The sequence below is a fragment of the Camponotus vicinus genome, unplaced genomic scaffold (assembly GCF_025532165.1).
Source record: "Camponotus vicinus isolate PSW18456_S1 unplaced genomic scaffold, iyCamVici1.0 SCAF_8, whole genome shotgun sequence".
NCBI classification, from domain to species: domain Eukaryota; kingdom Metazoa; phylum Arthropoda; class Insecta; order Hymenoptera; family Formicidae; genus Camponotus; species Camponotus vicinus.
This window is the reverse complement of record NW_028141980.1, coordinates 11,896,970-11,920,106: the sequence shown is the minus strand read 5'-3', so window position 1 is coordinate 11,920,106 and position 23,137 is coordinate 11,896,970. Positions and strand designations below refer to the sequence as shown.

General features: G+C 39.7%; 2 protein-coding genes across 7 annotated transcripts in view; one reads left to right on the top strand and one right to left on the bottom strand.

The window, feature by feature from the left end:
• Tmtc2 (Transmembrane O-mannosyltransferase targeting cadherins 2) overlaps positions 1-23,137 on the top strand; it is a 265,630-nt gene that overhangs the window by 63,046 nt on the left and 179,447 nt on the right. Inside the window, exons 3-4 of one of the 2 annotated variants that reach the window (XM_083106344.1) lie at positions 4,544-5,699; positions 5,803-6,349. The exons of the other annotated variant lie outside the window; for it this stretch is intronic. Of the exons in view, the coding sequence (XP_082962470.1) occupies positions 6,264-6,349 (86 nt within the window). The 5' untranslated portion in view covers positions 4,544-5,699; positions 5,803-6,263. The remainder of the gene's footprint in view (positions 1-4,543; positions 5,700-5,802; positions 6,350-23,137) is intronic. 2 annotated transcript variants of the gene reach the window in all.
• Positions 1-23,137, bottom strand: part of LOC145975691 (uncharacterized) — a 113,734-nt gene that overhangs the window by 2,818 nt on the left and 87,779 nt on the right. The window contains exon 8 of one of the 5 annotated variants that reach the window (XR_014440054.1): positions 16,176-16,839. The exons of the other annotated variants lie outside the window; for them this stretch is intronic. The gene's annotated coding sequence lies outside the window, so the exon portion shown is untranslated. Of the gene's footprint in view, positions 1-16,175; positions 16,840-23,137 lie in introns of those variants that run through there. 5 annotated transcript variants of the gene reach the window in all.

Genomic DNA, 23,137 nt, shown 5'->3' with positions numbered 1-23,137 from the left:
TACGTCGGATGTAGCCCGACAATCAGCGGGCCCTCCGCGCCAGTTACGAGCCAATCTTTTTCGTTTGCCGGGCCAATTCGATGATTAAAATGTATTCGGCTCGAAGGGGATAGCTCGGGGTGTTGTTACAGGGATATAATAGCTTCAACACAGAATGTCAAACGCGCGGATTTGATTGGCGTTTCGGGTTGCTTCGACGTTTGTGTTAAAAATGAAAACTTCGCACCGGCGAGTCCGCTGGTGTCACAGTGTTAGCTTATCAATTGCAACGCGATTCATCTTCGTTTATCAAACCTCATCAAATCGCTCGGTATGTCAGGTTTCCGCGCTTTTATTATCGGAGTAGATTTTTTTATTAATTGATCTTGCCTTAGTGAGAAAGTGGAAAATTCGGTATCACTTTTTGCAGTATGTAGCAAAAAAAATTCAATTAAATAGCTTTATCGTGGATATGGATGGAAAAACTAGGACGCTCTGCATACAAGAGATCGCACGCGTACAAGTTACCGCTCTATTACGCCTTCGTTATAATGTAATCTGATTGTAACACATCTCATTTCGCGTAACATCTCGCGCGGTGTCGGCCGTCGCGTTCAAATTTAAATTCCCTGCAACTTTATTCCATCACGTATTTTCGGAGACAATAGCGTGGGCTTGCGTGGAGCACGATACGTTGTATCCACGAATTAACGACTTTCTGACTGCGCTCACGTGGCCTGAGTGCGAATTCCCACGAGCAAAAATTCGAGCGAGAAGTGTGTCGCAGCCGTATTTATCGTTTCATTTAATTTTAAATATCACACGTGAGTCAGATTTATATACAATTTCTTATTTAAGTTTAAAAATATTTTTTCTCTTCAATATTTATATGTAAATTATAATTATGTATTTTTCTGATGTCCATAACATTGTCTTGTTATAACTATCATTCGTTTTAAAAGCAATTCTAACAAACTATGAAATTCTAATAAATTCTAATCTCTAAATTTTATCATAAACTCGATTCTATCCTTGTACTCTTTGCTCCATAAATTTACTCTCATCAAATAATTATCGCGTTACATTGATAAATTGCATGTAGGTTACACGTGCTATTTAATATTAAATTAACAAATTAATTAAACTAATATTGTGTATGCTAATAACATTAAAGTAACTCAACATAATTTATTAGTATGAAATAGTTGATGGATCAAAATTTTATACTGTGATTCGCGGGCAAATCAATACAAATGAAGATATTCCGATACCTTTACGCGTTTTCAGATAATTTTTACTAACAATAATGAGTTTGAAGCATAATCAATATGTAATTGTTGCCAAGCGATATTAATAACCAAAGAAATTTCATTATGATGTAAATCAAATCAAATCGCAGAATATTCCATGCTGAACCTGCGTTGTTATGACGCGATAAATCGACAAAGCGGAAGCGCCGATCTCTCTTGTATGTGCGCAATGAGTTTGAAAGGATAATAGCGAGTATACGTCACAAAGATGATCATGAATATATTTGTGAGCGCGCAGATACATATAAAATACATGTATATATTCAACAATAGATTTAAATAATGTCGATCAAAAATTGGTCGAGAGAAATCATGTCAAATTTTGATGATCAATTTCCTAAAAATATATAAATATAAAACAATATTCACGGTGCGTGATATATAAGTATATATAATAACATAAATATCATAAAAATATACAAACGCGCATACGATATTTTATATTAAAAATTATATTCTTCACCATCTCTCTCTCTTTTTCTCTCTGTCTCTCTCTCTCTCTTTCTCTCAAATATTTTTTAAATTATTATTTTTAAATTATTATTTTAAATTATTATTTTTTCGATTATTTTTATAAAAAATTATTCATTGTTTTTCGCGCGGACTTTCCGCCGATGTTTGCCATTTCTCGCTACGCACAAATATAGTGCGTACAAACGTGGTCATAACGTGCAGCGCAGGCAGGCGTCATCGCGTCACGGAACAAACTGATTGCCGGTGCATGCTCGACGATAGGTTCGCACGATAATTTTCACATCGGGCCGCGTAAGCCCCCCGTGGCTCTCGTCCGGCGGGATCGCGTGGTCGCCGGTCATCATATTTGGTACCCTCCGGTCCCTCGCCCTTTCTAGTCCGCCTTTCCCGGTCCGATGACCGGCATGGCACGATGCGGCCTGACGGCTTCGCGTTAACCCATTATCTTAATCTACCAGCGGGACAAATAACAGGGTACCGTTTCTCCCGTCTGGTAGCTGAGAGCGTTATGATATCTGTCACTCGATGCTTTCATGGATATTTTAGCATAGAAATTGTCTCATTTAGTACGTTAGAGAATTATTTTTCGTCGCAACATTGACGTCAATTGCAATGAAATGTAAAAATACAAAATAAACAGTGTAATCTGTCAATAAATATGAGAATAATAATTAAAGAAACAAATAGACAAAAGTTAAATGCGGAATCGAGGATATCGATTTTGCGTGCAAAAATAATTCTGACACTTCGAGATACATATCGAGTACAGCGTCGAGATTTTGGTATTGACATTGATACAAACCATTGATATTTTGTCTCAATATCAATATAGCGCGATTCTGACAGCGGTACAATTGGACATCGCACGTGTTATATTGAGGAAGGAAGGATGGAGGTCACTGATATGTCCTACAACTGCGGGGATGCAGAAGGGTTTCCTATCCCCATTTTCATCCCTTCGTGGTGCCCACGCAATCTTCGCTCCCCTTTTCGTAAGCGGTATTGTTTACTGTCAACCTCGTTTCGTGAGCCACGAGGCTATTCCCCGCATCCCGAGCGGCCCCTCATCATCCGTCCGGCCCATATGGCCGGCTTTAGGGGAGTTAAGTACCGGGGTGGGTAATCGCGGAGTGTTAGGAGCGTGGTTAATTTGTATTTCTATGGCGTTGTTACTCGTAGATGGATTACCGTCGCGGTGGACGCTGAGCTTTATTGAGTCCGACAAAAGAAAATAGTGCAATCCTTAAATTGTATTTTCAATCTAAGAGAAAATCAGGTTGAATATGTGAAAATATAATAGATTTTATATATATATATATATATATATATATATATATATATTTAAATATATATAGATATTTAAATATATATGTATATATAATACATTTTAAAAATAGATATAAATGTAATACAATAAAAATAAAAATTTTAATTAAAACATTGAATTTAATAATTTAATTTAAATTAAGTAAAAATTATATATATGTTATAATAAATTTTAAAAATAGATATAAATGTAATACAATAAAAATCAAAATTTTAAATAAAACATTGAAATTAATAATTTAATTTAAATCAAATAAAAATTATATATATGTATATATAATAAATTTTAAAAATAGATATAAATGTAATACAATAAAAATCAAAATTTTAAATAAAAATTGAAATTAATAATTTCATTTAAATTAAGTAAAAATTTTATATATATGTATATATAATAAATTTTAAAAATAGATATGAGTGATACAAGTAATTTTGCAATTATATGAGAAGGTGCGCGAAAGCAGCCTAATTAGGAAATATTATGACGAGAAATAGCGAAGATACGTAATACCATAAGGTTAATTAGAGAGAGATCCTGATATCACACATTTATACGTTATATCATATTCTCGCTCTCAACTCAGCCTAGCTGTCGGCCGTTTCCCCTCGTTTGTACACAGCTCTAACCGGTATTGTAGTTTGCGTAGGAGTGAGTTAAGCGTTTAAATGCTTAATTACCACATTAGGAGTAACCGCGGCGGGATCTTTAATCGTGGCTCATCGGAGCGCGAATTACTTTTGTTACGCGCTCGGAATAATTGAAGCGTTTACGGGTGGCAGCCTCTTGTTCGCGGTACAATAGCGCTCCGAGTAATGTCTAAGTCCAGCGTTAGCACAATAATAAGAGAGAAAGAGAGGAAGGGGGGAGAAAATCCGCGTGGTATAATACGCATGATAAATGCACGCGCGTTTCACGGCGTCGGTTCCGACGATTAATTACGTGTAGGTACTTAGTGACGAATCGCCGTTATGCGCCAGCGTGTCGACGGATTAAACTACCGAGAGTGACGATACCTTCAACGAAACTTGGCGTCAGAACCCGCGTGAAATACCATACGAGTTGTATTTGCGCCATCGTATGTTTATAAGCGTTATAGCGGGAATAAATTTCGCATTAGTGCGAGAGGACTACGAGAGAGGTGCAAGTTTATGCACGACGGTATTACGAAGCTTATCTGTTGTATGATACTGTGGAATCTAGGGTTCGTTGTTTAAAAGTAACGCATAACTAAAATTTAGAAAATTTTCTTAAAGTAGAGACGCTTTCTCTTGAATTTGCCTGCCCTATTTTTAAAATGAACGGCTCACGTAAGACATAAAATCCGCGTCCCTTTTAAAAATGATACAAGGAGGATACGGGATATTCTCAAAATAAACGCGCTTCTCCCTTCCTCTCTCTCTACGAATATTTCGTATTCTATTCTATTCCACGTTCCTAATTCCTCTCGAAATAGTTTTCGCAGAAGCAACATTTCACGTGATCCCACGATGACATCGCAACTGTCCCTGCAATTGTTCGCCGCGGCATCGCGGACGGCTTAATCGCCACGTGGGTAGGTGACGACAATCGCCGTCGGATGCAGCCGGCTACATTCCCAAGCTAAACGTTTCCTCGACCACACGAGCTCCACGTTTACCCCGTCGACGATCTCACGGAAAACGGGGAACGGACGTGCGCAATTCCCTCACGGTCCGCCTGCGGGGTCGCAAACGGTCCCAAGTCCGAATTTTCGCCGGATCCTCTCGGTTCGTTCTCCGCGTCGCTACATGCCACGTGCATCCTGCACCGTAGCGCGGCGCGGTCCTTATGGTGGCGCATCATTTTCTCTAAAAGGACGTCCATCGGTCAGCATTGTCCCCAGGGTTGCGGTTAATCCGGCCCGTTGGTCGTGGTCGCGGTCGTGGTAGTTGCGAGCGGTCGTAGATGCGTAGGGAAAGGGAGGATGAGGAAGAGGAGAAGGAGGAGGGTCGGGGGAAGGAGAACGCGGAGGAGGATGAGGCGGAGGTGGAAAAGGAGGACCAGGAGAGCGGGCGAGCGCAAGCGCCTGTCCGATCGATGCCCGTCTCCCGCGTATAAAGCTCTCGTCCTCGGGGGGCGCGCGACAGTTAGCGTTCCGCATCCGGAACATGCGTCGCGCCGCGTGCCGATCGCGCTGGGAACATCTCGTCGTCATCGTCCTCGTTAGTGCGGCTCACGTCAACAGCGATATCCGTCGCGAATACAACCGTCGTCGTCTAATCGTGCTCCGATCGTGCGCGCCGATCTCGCGAATAGCCAAGGAACGGCGGGTTCCTCTCGCGCTCCGCGGATCGCTGGATCCTCGCAGGACACTTGGGACGCGAAGATTTCCCTGTCCCTTGACCGATAAAGAAGAGGCGACAAACGCAGCGTCGGACCGACGACGTCGCCTGGCCTTCCAGTGAGGATCTTCTTCCCGTCGAAGTCTTCCTTCCGACGCGATTCTTCTTGGTCGCGGAGCAAAGTATCGAAAACCCAATCGTGCGTCAGTGAATGGTGAATCGAAACGCATCTGGCGCGAGCAGCGACGTCGCCGTCGACGGAAAGGGAGAGTCGGCTACAACAAGTAATTCCTCGACGATTGTGAATCGGTAATCGCTCTCGTAAAGTCAGAATGCCAATTGCTTCTTGCGGACGTGTCGCATAATCATCTTCCTTCTCTTCGCTGAGGAGAGTCATTCCCTCGTTCAATAGGCTCTCTGACTCTGTGACGTTCTCTGGACCCGCGACATCCCTCGCGAATAACCGATGTGAGATCACGAAGCGAGGCGTCGATTTCCGCTGTCGCGCCGGAGTAGATCGAGGACCCGGATTCGGCGCCGGGAACAGCTTCGTTGCTGGATCGTATCCGGGGACGCGTCACCGACATTCATCCCGCGCGGGACCCGTCATCCGGGCAGGCGACGTCAGATCGGCGATCGTTCGATCGTCCGGCGGACGTCTCGGCCGCCGCGCGAAGAACCGGCGGTGTCAGGCGGAGACGTAGAGGCGGCGGGAGAGGAGGAGGGGGAGGAGGAAGAGGAGGAAGTGGTAGTGCTGGTGCTGCTGGTGGTGGCGGCGGTGGTGCAGGAGGAAGGCCCACGGACGTGCAACAAGTTAAGAGGCCGCCGCCGTCGACGTCGCTGTCGCCGCCAGCGTCCTCGTCACGATGTGACATGGATATCCTCGCCGTAGCCTGCGCCCTCGTCGCGACGGCACTCTACTGCAATACCCTGCAAGCGGGTTTCGTCTACGATGACCGGTGAGTGAATAAAATCGTCCTTTTTCGCCAGCGTTGAGATTCTCCAGCGCGAGTGGAAACGAAGGAAATGACTAGTTTCTGCTAAGCTACTATAAAATAGGGTTTGAAGTTGATATAACGTCGTTGAATTGCAACTTTGATGCTGCAGATGCAGCATTCTATTTTTATTCGCGACGATAAAAGCGCGAGAAATTAGCGTGGGATTTCTTTTGAATTGCGTATCTTTATGAAAATTGCGCTCGTAGAATTTATGGCGTTTTCAACAGTCTTGATTACCAGGTTCCAAGCTTGAAAGCTTCCGGGAAGTCTCGATCTAGGGCTTTCCCTGACAAGAGTTGCTTTAAGACTAGGTCGGAAAGCGGCCGGTGACACACTTGGCGAGGTCGCGTGACGAGATTCGCCGGATTAGAACACGGTGTCGCGAAAGTTTCGAGGGCGATACCCGTGAACGATAATTCGCCGTCACTTGGCGATAGCGGGAAAGCTTTGATTGGTGTGTATGTGTGTATATATGTGACGGAAATCTGATCAACGTGATACTCGGTTTATTGATAGTTTACTGAGGTTTATCGGTTGGTACTGAACGAATGCGATTTAAAGTGTACAAGTGTATCATTTCGTTCGAATATAATGCGATTTGCTGCTCGACTTCGTTTACTTCTTGTAAAATCGAAAATTATATAGTCTAACTAAGTAAAAGTAATTCTCGTATAGACGTTAATTAACTAAAGTTTAACCAGCTCGCGGTCTATTCCTAAAGATACAATACCTATCGAGACAGAGAATCAATTAAACATTATTTAACTTGAAAACTAATATTTACGATAATCTAAAACAGTTTTGTTTTGAAGTAAAATATCTGCCAAGTTAGAAATTTCAAATCAAGAGGATGTTCAGAGGATTTGAAAAATAGGTATTTAGATTCTTTAAAAATCTATACGATTCGAATACTTGATCCAATGTCATTAATTACACCGACAATCTATTATCCATCGTTTAAGAAGGAAAAATTCTTGCCGATCGACGTGTTTCCGAAGAGCGATGAATGTCGCTCGTAAGGACTCGAGCTTGCTGTGAATATTACTCATACCTATGGTGATATACGATAGATGACATTTCTCGCGATATTTCAGCTGTCACTCCCGCGCCGCGCAAAATTGTTTCTGCGTTGCCACTGGCTCGATACCTTACCACCGCTATGGGAAACAAATAGCCACGAGCGCGGAGTAATCGCAACAAACTGTGTACCATATCGTTCGTTCGTTATTTCGCCTCTCTTTCCAGATCAATAAGATCAGGGATTTGCACGGTGCTTTCTCTTTCCCTTCGACATCTCTCTCAGCGAAATTTTCACGAATGCCGTCTAATACTTTAACTTTTCATCGATGTCATACGTTCCTTGAACAATATTACAATTTCGCTCAATATCGGATGTTACCGCAAGAGCTCATTTATTACTTGTCCAAGTAATTCAAAAATTGTTGTGCGCAAAATGAAAATGAATTTTGCAATACATCATTTTATAAAAGCACTATGAGATAACGAATTTTAAAATTTATGTGAAGAAGTCTCTTTATAATACAATACTTGCTTAAATAATTTAAAAAATAACTATTATTCACATGTATAACGTAATATTGTTATTTTAAAAGTTTTATTTTATAAAAAGTTTATATTTTAGCTACATAAAAGTAAATGAATTTTAATTTCCAATCAATTAAAAAAATGTTTCTCTTACAATGTTAATGTTCGTAAACAGAAATATAAATTTTATACTAAATAAAGAATAAACTTACCGTGTAAAATAATGGTTTTTAAACGTTAAATATAATCAAATTACGAAAATACACTGAGAAAAAATCTGGTTACATTAATTAGAAATCTGGTAAATTCAATCAGTATGTCTGTTAGAAAGTGGACGAATCAGAATTCTTTTAGGAATTATTAGAGATGAATATGATTAATTTCTTGGTAATAATACTAAATTTACGAAAAAGTGGTATCACTGTGTCCATATTTAGTTAATATAACAAGAAGTTTTATAGATCTAACTAGAAAAGGCTAACCAAATCCTTGTAGCAAAATCTATTAAACGTTCTAGTTATAAAAAATCGAGTCTTATTGCGATAACTAGAAATTCTGCTTAGTTTACCCAAAATACCTTCTATCAGACACATCTTGTTGGTACAATCAAATGATTTTTTCCAGTGCACGCGTGGTTTTACGGTTTGTCGCTTTCGAGGAGAGAGAAGGCGATTTCCTCGTCGATGTGGTCCAACGTTTCGCGACATCCTTCGAAGAGACATTCGCGAGCCGTATCTGGCAGATAGCGCGGCCGAAATACGCGGAGCGCGGAATTGGCGCGCGGCGCTATATAATCCAAAGTTACTCGCACGATAAGAGCCCTTAATCCGGGGCTCTCGAATTCTATGACAGTGAATCCCCTAATTGAGTATTCCGTAATCTCTCGAACATCGTGGCCAGAACTCGATCGTGCCGCGCCGTGCTTCAGGCCGAGTGGAGGCTCGCGTCGAGATATCATAAGATGAAATTGGATTGCATTAACGGGAGTAATTTCTCTGTCTCCCTCCTCTTACATCATACTGAATATACATATAGTTATATTAATCATTATCCAAAAAAGTAATTTGCCTATTTCCACATTTTCGATATTCAGAGACTAGAGAAAAATTAATCATTTAAATAGTTCAATTAAAATGTAATTAATTTATTTTATTTTATTTTTTCAAGATTTAGTGATATTTTTTCTCTCTTTCTTTTTCTCTGTCTATATATATATAGTCTAAAATAAATATAAAATCAAAACAAAATGGAAAATGCAGGAAATGACTATAAAATTACACATATATTTTATTATTTATTATCATTTTTTGCATTTTCGATCTTATTTGATTTTATATATTTATTTTGTATTGATAGCGCGCATAATTGCTAACGAATCTACTGTTGTTAGAAGACGATACTGCATTCGAGAGGCGTTCGGGTGAATGGAAAACAAGCCGACGTTATTTACACGATCGGTGTTTGGAAAACCCGGCTATGCTTCCGCCGATCACTTCCGCGCATTCGTGCTCGAGCGATTCGTTTACGGTTATCGGAAGCGGTGCGCAAATAATCACATTTATATTTCTCAAATAGAGTACGGAAAAATTTTTGTTGTAAAATTATGTCATAAAAATGCATATTCGATACACGTACACTTGCAAAAGTTATGTATCGCCGAATTATTTGCCGCTGCAAAAATTTTGTGAGTCTCTTACGAAGGCGTAAATATTTGATGTAACCAGTTATAAAGGATTAGCCGTAGGATATAATTTTCCGCGGTGGTTTCCGCGTGATCGTGAGCGCTTGTCCGAAATATTCTTTGAATTTTATAGTCACGTATTTTCATCAGCTCGTGGGAGTTTATTTTTCGTAACCAATTCATTCGATGCGTGAATGTGATTTTTCTTCTATTTTATCAAAACATCGTTTTATATACAAAATAATGTATAAACGAAAATTTCATAATGTATAATTATCTCAAAGTGTGCGTGCGTTATACATATGCAGTTGTTAATATTTCTATCTACATAAATTATGTAAATTTGCAGAAATTGCGATGTCAAATATGAGGGGAAGTTTAGTTAAACACTTTTATTTACTTTATTATTACTTTCGTCTCAGCTTCAATTTTATACGGAATAATTTAGATTTATACCATATAAGACTCTGTAGGCCAATTTACATAGAAATTAAATTAAAACGACGCCTGTCTAAGATAATGCAATACAAGTTTACGAACAGCGATAATGTCAAAATATCGCGTGACCGCCACGCTTTCTTCGCGTAAGGAGCATCCGCACGATCACTGATTCGGCGGGGTTAATCAATCATTCCGTTTACGTTATCGGCCGCACGAAACCAACGACGTTATAAACATTTAGGCGCGGAACGGTACGGCGTGGGGAAGAGTGCTGGCCATAAATTAAATTATTCCGGTCTAGGCGTCGGAAATCAACTGTGCCGACCGTTCCACTGGAAACGCCCGCCGCGATTAGTCCGATAATCAAGCGCTTAATTATGGAACGAATTCGGATAGCCAGAGAAACAGACAAATAGAGAGACAGAGAGGGAGAGAGAGAGAGAGAGAGAGAGAGAGAGAGAGAGAGAGAGAGAGAGAGAGAGGAAGAGGACGGGAGAAAAAGAGAGTCCTGAGAGCAAAGGGCGCGGGTATCGCGTTGGTTCCCGGCGGAGCCTTAAAGCTCGCGTAATAACGAAAAACGGCCGTGTGCTCGCGCATTAAGCCGAGATAATTTTTCATCCATATCCGGCCCATTAGCGGCTACCTCGTTCGATGCGACCGCCGAGGCTAAAGCGGCCGATGTGCCCGCCGGTGGCGACCATAATCAAGTCGAGTCCGGTTATTAACGAGAGCCCCCGACCGACTCTCCTCCATCCTCGTCCTTTTTGTCAGCGATCCTCTTTCTCGTTTCCCTCTGCTCTCTCCCTCTCGCTCTCTCCCTTTGGCGATCTCACTTGTACCTATTTTCTCCCTTCTCGGCGTGACCCAGCAAAATGCTCGCCCACCACCCGTGGCGTCGGTAGTCCTGCTGTTCTTGGTTGGCTTGCAATTTTAGGTCTTTTCTCAGACTTGTGCTCGATCGTTTATTCCACTTGTATCGTGACTTTATCTTTTTATATCGTATCTTAATTTTTGTCTTGTTAATATTAATTTACAATGTGTATGTATTTAATTTTGATTTCTTTTTCATTCTGCGTCAAATGCTTTAAAAATTTTAAATATAGTTATGTACATCGTCTACCATTTTCGATGCTCGCCGAAAATAGAAAACTCTGACACACGCGAGAAGCGCGAGAAGATCCTAGCTATTTTATTCCACGACCGTAGGTCTTACGCGAAGTTTACCGTGTGTCGTGAGTTTATTCCGGCCGCACCGCTGCGCCTGAAACTCATAGGATAATAAAAGCCCCGTATTTTACCGCGACGCCTCGACCACAATGGCCGTGCAAAGAATACGGGACATATTTATTCGGCTAGTTTTTTACTGGTGGCGCCGGGAACGGAGTCGGAAGCAAACGAGAGAAACGAGGACAGAATGGAGGAATGGACGCCAAGACGAAGGAAGAAAAGCCGAAACGCGACAAAGTTGGAAGGCATCGTTTCTCTCTGTGTCGCTTTCCTTTGGCATTTCGTCTCAAGCAAATCACGAAATGAAAATATCTTAGTTAATGCATGCTATTTTTTTGTTATTTATCATTTAGTTAATTCATAGATTTAACTCAATCTTGTATGTGTGTTTTTTCTCAATTTAAAAAATTTTTCCTCATATCTGATTTGTAAATATACACTATTGAAAATATGTATTACAGTTTTCGCGTAAAAAGAATTTTTTATTACACTCAGTGATGCAAATTGGGGACTTTCAAAGATTTCCGTATTTTCGTATGTGGATGCAGAAATTTGGAATACACATAGTTATGCATTGCAAACCTTCGCATCTTCGTAATCTGCTTGTGATGGAAATATTAGCTAGCAATTTTGCTGTTATATCGTATGCGGACATAACGATCCCATTTCAAAGCCACTTTATTACTACACATTTACATATACTAACCTTGCTTTTAATACAAAGTTCTTTCTCTCCCTTTACTTGTATTTTTCTTTCACATGTATCACTAATCTCATGCTCTAGAGAGCTATTTTACCGTTACTTATACCCAGTTCTATTCTATCTTCCATTTTTATTATTTGCATCTCTTTCTTATTTATTTTGATCTTGAGAAAAATAGAATCTTTCTGTAGATGGATTAAATATCTATTTTCTCTCTGTTCCTATCATTCTTATGTGTGCTAGTTAATCTTACGAATGTATTACTTCGCGAGGATGCACATTCGCGCGTAACTGCAGCGGCGCTTGGATGCAGCTGCATCGAGGACGAGTTCGGAATAAGAAAAGTTGGCGGTCGAGGCTTAGCTTGTTCCGTTTCCGCCGGTGAATAATACCGGTGGTATTCGGCAAGGCGCGCCTTCGGTCGCATGAAATGTAAAGCACGGCATTACTATTTCAGTCGATGCGGTGCATTCGGACTTACTGCGATGCACGGTTTCTCAGAGCATGCGTAAATAATGGACGCGCTCCGGAACATGGCTACGACGATGAAAGAAAGATTGTGCCGACCCTGTGAGAGAAACGCGCTACATCATCGGGCATTCTCATTACGAGGGAACCAGCGGAGCCATATGATCGATCATCGCGTTGATTGATCTGACGAATGTTCGAATCAGACTTATGTACAAGTTTATATAACTTATTAATGTCATAATTATTACGCGTACGTGTCCCAGAGATTTTACACCCCAGAGTTTCCGTTTTGTATTTTTAAAACTTCATTATAAATCTGCCCTTTGGCGTTAATTACATTGTAATATAATTTTTACGTAATATACTTCGCTTCGTAATATACTGACGTTTTTATTTTTTACTATTGCATATTTTTTTGTTTCACGTGCTTTTCACATCACTGAGATATACACATGACGATGGTAATAATAATATTAATAAAGTTAATACACGAGAAAATGTAATTCTAATTAAGTAAAGGACATAATTATTCGCCATTTGGATCAACGTATTTTAACTTTATATAATTTGACAACTTGTAAAAGTTTTTACAGTATTAGCTGACACTTTTATCCTTTCAAGTTTTGATTAATTACTATCGGCATTAAAAAATTGTATTGTTATGCTATTGTTTGCGTATGAAGAGTTTGACAGACACCTATTATTCTATATAACATCGCTTTTGTGCATTTATTACATATTTCGCAGCCGGAATGTGCAATCGTGCCAAACACAATTCGAAGCAACATACAGACAAATCGCAAAAAATTTATATTCCATCGGAACACCATCGAGAAACGTATTCGTTTTGCGCAATAAATCTGTTCTTCAGATGTAATTTATAAAACAAATGCGGTTAGAGATAATAATTTATGATCATTGTCACGCAAAAGCAGCGAACATATAAAACGGGTTAATATGATTGAAATAAGCTCACTGGCGCGGGAGATTTTGTTAAAGCCAACTCTCAATACTGAAAACAATTATCAACGCGAATCGGAATAAAAGCTTTTCTCACAATTTATTTTATTCCTGTTTTCTACAAATTTTTTTACGAATTTTCCGCATCTTCCGCATTTTTAACGCCCATATAAATCTGCCAATATATAAATATTTCTAAATTGTATCTATATTAATAACGCACGTCAAAACTATATTGATTAAGAGAGTTGATATTTAAACGCATTTCATAGGTAAATTCATTCGCCAATAGAATTTTTATTTCAAGAGGGAGATCAACAAAAATGTCCGTCAATAATTCTAGCGCGCTATACATCTCTCGCATTTTAATTTAAACAGAATAAACCTTTCGCACATGGAAATTTTTCCCTCTCTCGTGCTGTCAGCTGCGACTGACTACGCTTCTCTCAGGACAGATTTGTGACGAACAGACTGCGATAGGCATTCAGGAAGAGGGGGATTCAGAGATGGAATTAAACCATTGCCAAGTAAATTTGAAACAGATGGAATGTACGGATGAGAGACCGCCGCAACTTCTAGGAATCGCTTCCGCGGAAAATGACAATTGGAAAAAAGGAGGAGATAAGAAAAATAGCCCGGTGAAAAATGATGCTATTGTTCTTTGATGTGCAATACTTTACTTCGACGTCATATCGTATTTGCGCCATTTTTCTTGTAGAAGCGCCAAATCGTTGGCGTAAAAATGGCAATTTTGCATTCGTGACTTTTTCCACCGGCTTTAGTGGAATTCAAATATTAATTGTACGAATATTAAAATTTCAAATCATACACACATATACAATTCATCGTTTTTCCAAATTAATGTTTAATTCCTATAGAACACGACTCAGAGATCGCGACTACCGTCGAATTGAAAAAAATTGAGATTCGCGAATACGCGTATCGACCCGTTGCCAGCCCAAGCGTAGGTGGATGTTACGGGGAAGGGTGGAACATTATAAATCCGGAATTCGCGTCAGTCACGGAGGCGAATGGCCAGCTGCCGGGATAAAAATGACGAGCGGGCGAACGCACGTCCTCCCTCGAATGGCAGGTGGGATCGAACAAAGAGATCGACGCTGCTGGGAAAGCGGAGTATCCATGCCGAATTCTCCATCGGAACGCCGCGTACGAACGTTGCGTCATCGCATGGACGCAGTGTCCGCTGGAAATTCTTGCAATTTCGCTGCCACCGGGATATCGGTCCATTTTGCTCGTAGAGCTACGCGCGCGTGTGTATGCGTGAACACACGTGTGGCTGTGTGCGTTCGTCGGACCGGGCATCGTCCATGATCGGGAACGCGTCCACGTCGAGTATTTATCCTACAGGATCGAACGTTATAGGATCGATGCGTTTTATCGCGAAAGTCTGTAATGATGCGGAGGATAACAAGCCAGAGAGAAAAAGAGGGAGAGGGGCAAGAAATAATTTATGGTTAGGTGTTTTCCTTCGCGCGATTTTGACAGGGCCTTACTGTAAAAACGAAATACAATGCGCGAGTGATACTTCGCGGCTATAAAGATCGGAAAAACGTGAACGACGTGCTATGCGTATCCCGTTCGAGGGATAGTTAAAGAGAGTACTATATCACAGGTTGCGAGTGAGATGGACGCGCACGTTACTCGCCATCGGTGAATAAGGGTATTCCGTAATGGCGACACGACGCAGTAAATATCGCCTTGCGGATGGGGCGAATATACAAGCTGGACGGAGAGCGAGAAGTTGAGCTTTGCGAGCGAGCGTGTACACGTCGCGAGAATTAATCGGCGATTTTTATTAGCAACGCTTCCTCCCCCAAGATAAAGCGGAAAAGAAGAAAGCGGAGAAAGGCGTGACGTGAGTGCGAAACGGTAAAAATGTTAAGACATAAACAATCTTCAATTACGTAAAATTTATCGTGTCGTGTACGTCGCTATCGTTTAAATCAACGTAAGACTGAAAAACATGCAGTCCTTTCTAAGTAATTATGATAAAAAAATAATTTTCGGCTTTACTGGATTAAATAAATCATGTCGCTGAATATGATTCTCTTAATAAATGTAAATTTTAGATAATTCCTCCCCACATATTACATATAATATGTATTCTGAGATTTTTAACCAAAGAATATGACGATTTCTCGTAAATGCGTAATATTCTCTCAATGAGATTAAAAGGAAAATTTTACAACGCGATATCTTATGACTGCTCACTTGAAAAAAGAACACGTAAGAGAATATTTTGAGATACAGAATTTTCATATGTCAGCATGCGCTCACGAGGATGAAGAGAGGACAGTCGCAAGCTTTGGATTTAACCTGGAGCGAACTTTCACCGTCAGGTTTTACGGGTAAGCGATATGCACATTATACACTGCTGTGTTCATATGCATAAAAAAGCGCACAAATATCTTCAAATGTTGTTTTGAAAGAGAGTAAAATTTTTTAAAAATCCTCGCGAAAAAAATCATTCGTTAATTTTCATGCTCAGCTTAAATACAAAAAAAAAAGATAATATTAAAAGACAAAATGATTATTGTAGATCAATTAACACATGAACAATTTCTCGAAATTCAATACGAAAAGTTTTCAATATAAGCATAAAAATAATAGTTTTAGAAATTAAATTAATAGTTTTTAATTAATATTAAATTAATATTAAATTAATAGTTTTAGATTTATTGCATTTACTAAGATATATATAGTAATGCAGAAGCAGTTTATAAAATTATTATCTTCTTTTGTTGAGAGAAAAAGATGCTGAAAGCATCCTGGATGAGATTCAATTATATCCGATCGGTTGAATTTTTCCTTCGAAACGCGATTCTTTCTTTTTCAAAATAACTAATGAAAAAAACAAGACACTAATATAGCTTCCGCAGGGAACAATGATTATTAAAGTTTCGCGCGTTTCATCGAAGATACCGTTCATCCTACTTCTAGTGCCACACGCAACGTGTTACAGTCCGTTATACAAACACGGTATATCCGGAGAAGTGTGAAGGGAGAGAAGGGAAAGGTAGATGGGGGTGAAAATAGGGAGGAAATGTTTGCGGAGGTGCACACTTGTACGTTTAATCGGCTCATTACCTGCGTCCCGAAGTCAGGTAAACCGCCGCGGCACGCACGCATGCCCGAATGCAAAATTCTAACTACCCGATTATTGTTGTACGGTAAATGCGTGTGTGCTCGTCGTGCGGCGCCTTTGCCCTCATCGCCGCCGCCGCACTTCGAATTAGCTCGATTAGTGAACGAGCGATGTAAGCATAACGCAATAGTATCGACTGCGTGGGAGAGTACATTTAATCGGCCGTGTGGAATTATTGCGTGCACGCAGGCGATTGTGGCTCGTACCTTCCAGTTACAACATCGCATTAACGCCGCAGCCTCTGGCAATTAGGATTTCTGAAAAAAATCAGTATATTGTCTCTGGAAAATGTAATTTCTGAAAAATCAATTTACCTCCAAAATACGCAATGTTTAAAAAAGCATGATTAAATTAACCTACATATCGATGTGCATTAATTTTACAACCTTTGACAGGTAATATACGATTATATATGCGCGACGGGATTATCTTAATTATGCCACTGAATAAAATATTGAATATTGATTTATATCTTGAATATTTTGATGCAATATTGTCTAGTCTCCAAAATATTTGCGTCACAATAATAATTTAAAGTTTATCAAAAATTTGTTGTTTCTTGTTATTTTTTTAAGCTGCTTTTAAAGGAAAGACCTATTTGGCGAAACAGTGCGCCTCTCTCGAATGTGTTTTAATATGTTAAAACGTTTATCTACAAATACCTTTTGTTCCGTATAATTTCATCCTATGTTTTACTTTCATAAGAAGCTTACGCGACGACGGCTCGATCGAAATAACCGATTGTAACAAAAAGTCCTGATGAAAAATATCGAATCACCGAGGTGATTCGCACAAATGGACGCGATAGTTGGCGCGATTGTGTACGAAATTATCGATAATAATGGGGCGATGATTCCACGCGCCAGATGCTATCTGCATCTCGCTTTTTTTTGCGGCATTAACGCTCGTCCACGAATTGAAACGGATCAACGAGTGGCACGCATGGCCATTTTTATGCTCGTCCGCCGCATCCTCGCAAAAAGCGACGCGCAGTGAAACGGATTTCTGGCGCGGCTGTATAGGTCGCGATAACGCGTACAACGATTTGTTCATTTTGCGTAGTATTTTACACGGTAAATGCGCGTAATGCGGAGAGAAATTTGCTTTACGCACGAGGTACTTGTCGTAAAACTCATCCTGTAAATTGGCGTGAACGTTAAAACGGAAGGATTAACGACTAATGTAAATTTTATCGTAGATATCTGCTGTTGAATCAGTTCAATTGGAAATTGAATAAATTATAATAGAAATTATTTACAGAAAATATAAAACAGTACTTCAAAAATTCATATTGTTTACGCATTTATAAAGCCTAGCAGTGTTAAATAATAAGTTTTCCATAATAATCTTATTCATTTCTTCTTTTTTATTCGCGAATTTGTAAATGCTATTACTCGTATATAATATTCAGGCTTCCAATTAAACTTTAAGTAGGGATTCGATTGAATTTTAACGGATAATACGACCTCGTTATTTGATAGCTAGGAGAAGCCCAGTTCGCTGCACAAATTTACAGTTAAGCAGAGACCAATACTAAATTGCTCAAAGAATTTATTATTAAAATTATTTGTCGGCCGTCCTCTGAATGAAAGTTTCCGCGTCACTCTTTCGATAAGCTTAAAAACTACTAGAAGCAGGACGCGAGCTCTCTGCGCGCTCTTTGAAATTAGTTCAAAGAGATACATTCAACGCTTTCTCAAGACAGTATTTATCTTCGCAGCGGTGCTCACCCTGTCCAAAGAGACTCATGTTAATCACTCGTCGCGCGACGTTTCTCTCTCTCTCTCGTTTTACATCGTGCAAATACCCTTCATTCCTGCGGTAAACTACGTTCCTTGCCTCTCCATAATGGCGGTCGTACCAGCAATAATGCAGATAAACAGCAGATTCTTTCTTATCGTCTCGCAACATAAGGGTCTTTTGAGAGACAACAATGTTTCGTTATTCAGGTAGCGAAACCTCAACCTCCCTTCCTTCCCTCTCTAGTCCATCCGCCTCCTTTCCATCATTTCTCCTCTCGGATTTCCCTACATTTTCCTTTGTCTCTTCGTCTCGCTGCCGAAATCCCGCCAACTCCCCGAGTTCTCTCCAGCAACTGACTGCCTCGTCGAGATATCGCGGCGCGATAGTTGGAAAAGGATAGGGAATTTGCAGGTGGAAGGCGAAGAGACGCGTCGTGGCAGGAGAGCTCGAAGGGAGTCAAGCGGAATGGCAAATCCCGAAACAAACGGTGCACAGTCTTTGCGAATCGAGCGAGCTTAGCAGTGGATTATCTTCGGCGTGTGTATAGGTATACAGAGCACGACATGGAGAAACAGAGAGAGAGAGAGAGAAAGAGAGAGACAGACAAAGGAACAAGGTGAACTTTGCCCGGATGCTGGGTAGCGTAAGAGCTCGAAACCGTGTTTCCCGGCGGTTTATACATCGTGCATTCTCCTCGTCGAGGACGACGCCGCGATCGACGCCGAGATATACTCCTCGTTTGTCGGAAAAATTGGAACAAATCGACTGTTGGCGCTCTTAAGCGAACTTGAAACGTGCCTGAAAAGACGGTTTTCTAAGTCATTATTGGTCTAATTGAGAGAAAATAATTACGCAATTTTTCTGAAATATTATTTTATGTAGTTATTATTATATATATAATATCATTACATGGTTGATTCAATTATCACAAATTATATTTGTGAATCATTTTTAAAGTATTATTAAAGAAGTTTTTTAATATCATATAATATACTTTATTAGAAATGTAGTATTTTTTTCAGACGGATTTTAATATCACAAACAGTCACGATTCAACACTATCGAAAGTGAAACATCCGGATCGATATCCATAAATAGAGTAGAGAAATGCAACCTGCGGTGCACGCCGGCTCTGTTATTGTTGTTGCGAGTCCGTCGTTGTCGTAATCAAATTAGTTCGGCTGAATCGAAGGGAGGAAGAGGAAGGGGAAGGGAAGGGAAGGGAGGGACAAGTTGCGAAGCGGAGCATCCGAAAATTACGACGCTATGGAAATGCATTGTCTGAATACGATTTCACGTGCAACAGCAAATGATTTGTTTTACATGAGTTTCGCAGCGCAATCGATTGCACATCGACGATTGCGAATAATGTCGCTTTGTTCAAACATAAACGGCATCTTTTCTACGGTCGCGCAATTTTTGCCCCATTTCTATATTGACGCGAAATGTCCGAGTTATCGTTAAAATCCGATAAACGTACAATGCACAGCGATTTCATTCTCTCGATTAATTACTGTTGAACGTAAAATTCGGCAGAGGAAAATTCAAATAAACTGCGCGGTGAAGTTACACGCAGCGAAAATTGCTAATAATGCAACGATGCCAGTCTGACCAATATCCGTGGGATTATGATGCATATTATAAAAATAATATTCACACAGGATCAAATATTAAAGAGACGGAATGTGAAAAGTAATGAATAAAAAAGCCATGATATTTTATTAACAGCGTGTGAAATAATATTTCATTAATTTTTACATTAAATTTAACAACCCCTGCGATTAAATTATTTCTTCGATTATTAATATGTAATTAATATTAAAGCAGATTACTCTAATCGAATATATGCAAGAATGATAATAATCCATCTTCTCTCTCCATCGCGTTTAAATCTTGTACAAACTCTCATATAAGATGCTGTGTGTGTAGCGAAATAATCTGCCATAAAATTAATGACTCGACCAGATTTAGCACATATACGTAAGCCTCCATGGAGAACATACTCTTGGGTACACTTTACGTTTCACGAAAAGTGGAATTTTTCTAAGCGGCTCGTATTAAACCTTTACTACGCCGCGTTACACCTTTACGGCGTGAATTTCAGTGCTCTTACAACAGCCGGCAGCGGGCGAGAGATAAATGTACACAGCCTCTCGATTATATCGCACGAACCATCTTATAATTTCTCATAGCACACGTGGGAAGAACTCTCCCGGAAAGCTCTGCCGAGAGATTTTTAAGATGCCTGGTGGAAGAGAGGGGCGGAATGTTTGCGGTAAAATTAGAGCGCCGTTCGTGCCACGGAGGTACCACGGAAAATGGGCGCTCTTGGAATTCTTCGGATTAGAAAACGACTAGAGCGAAAGATAGGGAGGATAGCACCGCGTGAAACGCTATACGGCGTGGTGATTTCGTGGCATTAGAAGTCGCCGGCGGCGTTCTCACCGCTGCAAAACCGGGACAAAAGTGGGACGCCCGATAATGGAGGTCCTTTTCTGCCTCCGCATCCTGAGCTCCCATCACCCTTTCCCTCCCCATGCTGCATTCTGCCGCTCCGCGAAGTCCTTTCACGACCAAGACACCCGGTGGATGCGAAATCGATGCCGGTGCCGGGACGTGTTCGCGCAAAAAACCCGTCCCCGGGCCACGTTATAACCCGGTGTCGTCCAAGTGAGACTGCAGTCGGGAAGAACATTACAGGCGACATAGCAGGTGTTTGTGGGAGACAGTGGTTCGCAAATTCAAAAGATACGCGAACGATCGTAAATAGCTAATCGAATATATTTTCAGCGACACGCACAAACATATACATTTTTTTTACGAATTAGAATAATAATATTCGGGGAAAGAATTTTATTCTTTCCTGTATGATGTAATTTTTTTCTAAAAAATAAATTTAAGCTCAGCGAGAAAGAAAGAGAGAAGGGTAATTGTCCATTTAAATTAGGTGCAGATTATATAGAATAGCAGCTCGCGTTTGCGGGATGATATAAATCGCTAATGCTTCGTTGGTAGGATGTTTAATACAGGGTATTAGAGGGACGTCTGGGAACGCCAAAGCCCTCATTCGGGCTTTAAGCGACGTTCTTCAGGGATTACCCAAAAAGAGATATATATGGGATGACGCGAGCAAGCTGCTTCTTATCGACAGATAAGATCCCAACCGACCTTCATTACTCTTACTGACGCGAATCACGCGGATATGTTCACACGTCCGCGAACTGCCCGTATGAACTAATGACCGATATTTCTTTATGTATGAGTAAAAATACTTTGCGAGATTATCGACATCATAGCTGCCGGAAATGAATATTAAAATAATTACTTTTTTAGGAAATTGTACAATTGTAGAGAGATGAAATGATGGCAAGAAATATTTAGCATAAAAGAAATAATTTTAATAACTAAATAAAAGAAAGATTTTTTTAAATTTTGTTGTGTTTAAAAATACTAATCCATTCTTTATAAATTTGTGTTACTGTAAAAAAAAGAGAGGGGGGGAGATATAAGTTTTTAATATATACAGTATGTTCTTAATATTCATATATTGTATATATATTGTATATATTATATTGATATATTATTTACTATAAATTGTATGTGTGTTTATTGATTATTTATTACAGTCTAGACTTGTATTCACTGTATTTAATTCTATTGTTAACTAATCCGCGAAAGTTGGACCAACTTTCTCGTTACATGATCGGCGGAATATTACGTTAACAATCTCTCGTCGGGGTTTACCATCCGAAACTTCGTTAAGGTTAATGATCTAAGAGATCTTCTCTATGCTCATTAATCCCTTCTCTAATGCGTTGTTTCCCGTCGTGTTGATTCGTCTTTGGGGGAAATTCTCATTATGATAAACTTAATCAATTAAGACTCGATCATATCAGTTAGCGTTGCGATTATCATCAGCAATGCGTATTTGATTAATATTATTATAAATTGCCAATGTTTAGCAACATATAACGCGATTATCGAAATATCGTTAAATTTAAAATAGATTTAAATCGCAAAACTTTAGTGTTTTAGAGAAGAAGAATACAAGACTCAAAAAAACTTGTATAATTCAAATAAAAATAACTTGTTCTATTTTGTTAACAACGTTATATGTAGAGAAATAACTGTGTATCGTTTTTCGATAAAAATAACCGTGGAATGTACGCTACTTGGTATACTATGCTACTAGTCTTGTATTAATTCATTTTTGTTACATAAATGTAATATAAATTTATGATTTTTGCGATTCTTCATAAAGTTTCAATTCAAAAAGTATTCGTGCACTCTGCAAAGTTTGAATTAAGGTGCATAGTGTTGTACCTTCTTTCTCCCATAGTTTTTCCACAGTTTGTTTATGAAGAGCAAAACGTGCTCCGTATGAAATCCGCGGAGATCTGGAATTATCTTGTTTTATGTACGCGTGTGTATACATCGCGTGTTCTCGAGAGACTAGGATTTCACGAGTATCGAGTTTTCCAATAAATCCGTATGTCGTTGCCACGGGTGCCGTTTCGTATAATATTTGCATGATATCATTGTTTACGGTCACGGCACGCGTTACTCACGTGCAACTCGCGCAATTTCACGCGCTACTTACGCGGAACACCATGCGTTGCTATTCACCATTGTGGGAATTGAAGAGGTATGTGGGAGAAAGAAAATTTCGTTCAAAAATGTTTCCGGATTTTCAGTAAATTTATTTCATTCAAAGTACTTTGATTTATACAATAAGACGAATGTAGAAGAAATATATGTTGAAGCTAAAAAAAAACTCGTGTCGAAACAAATGCAAAGCTTACTACGCGATTA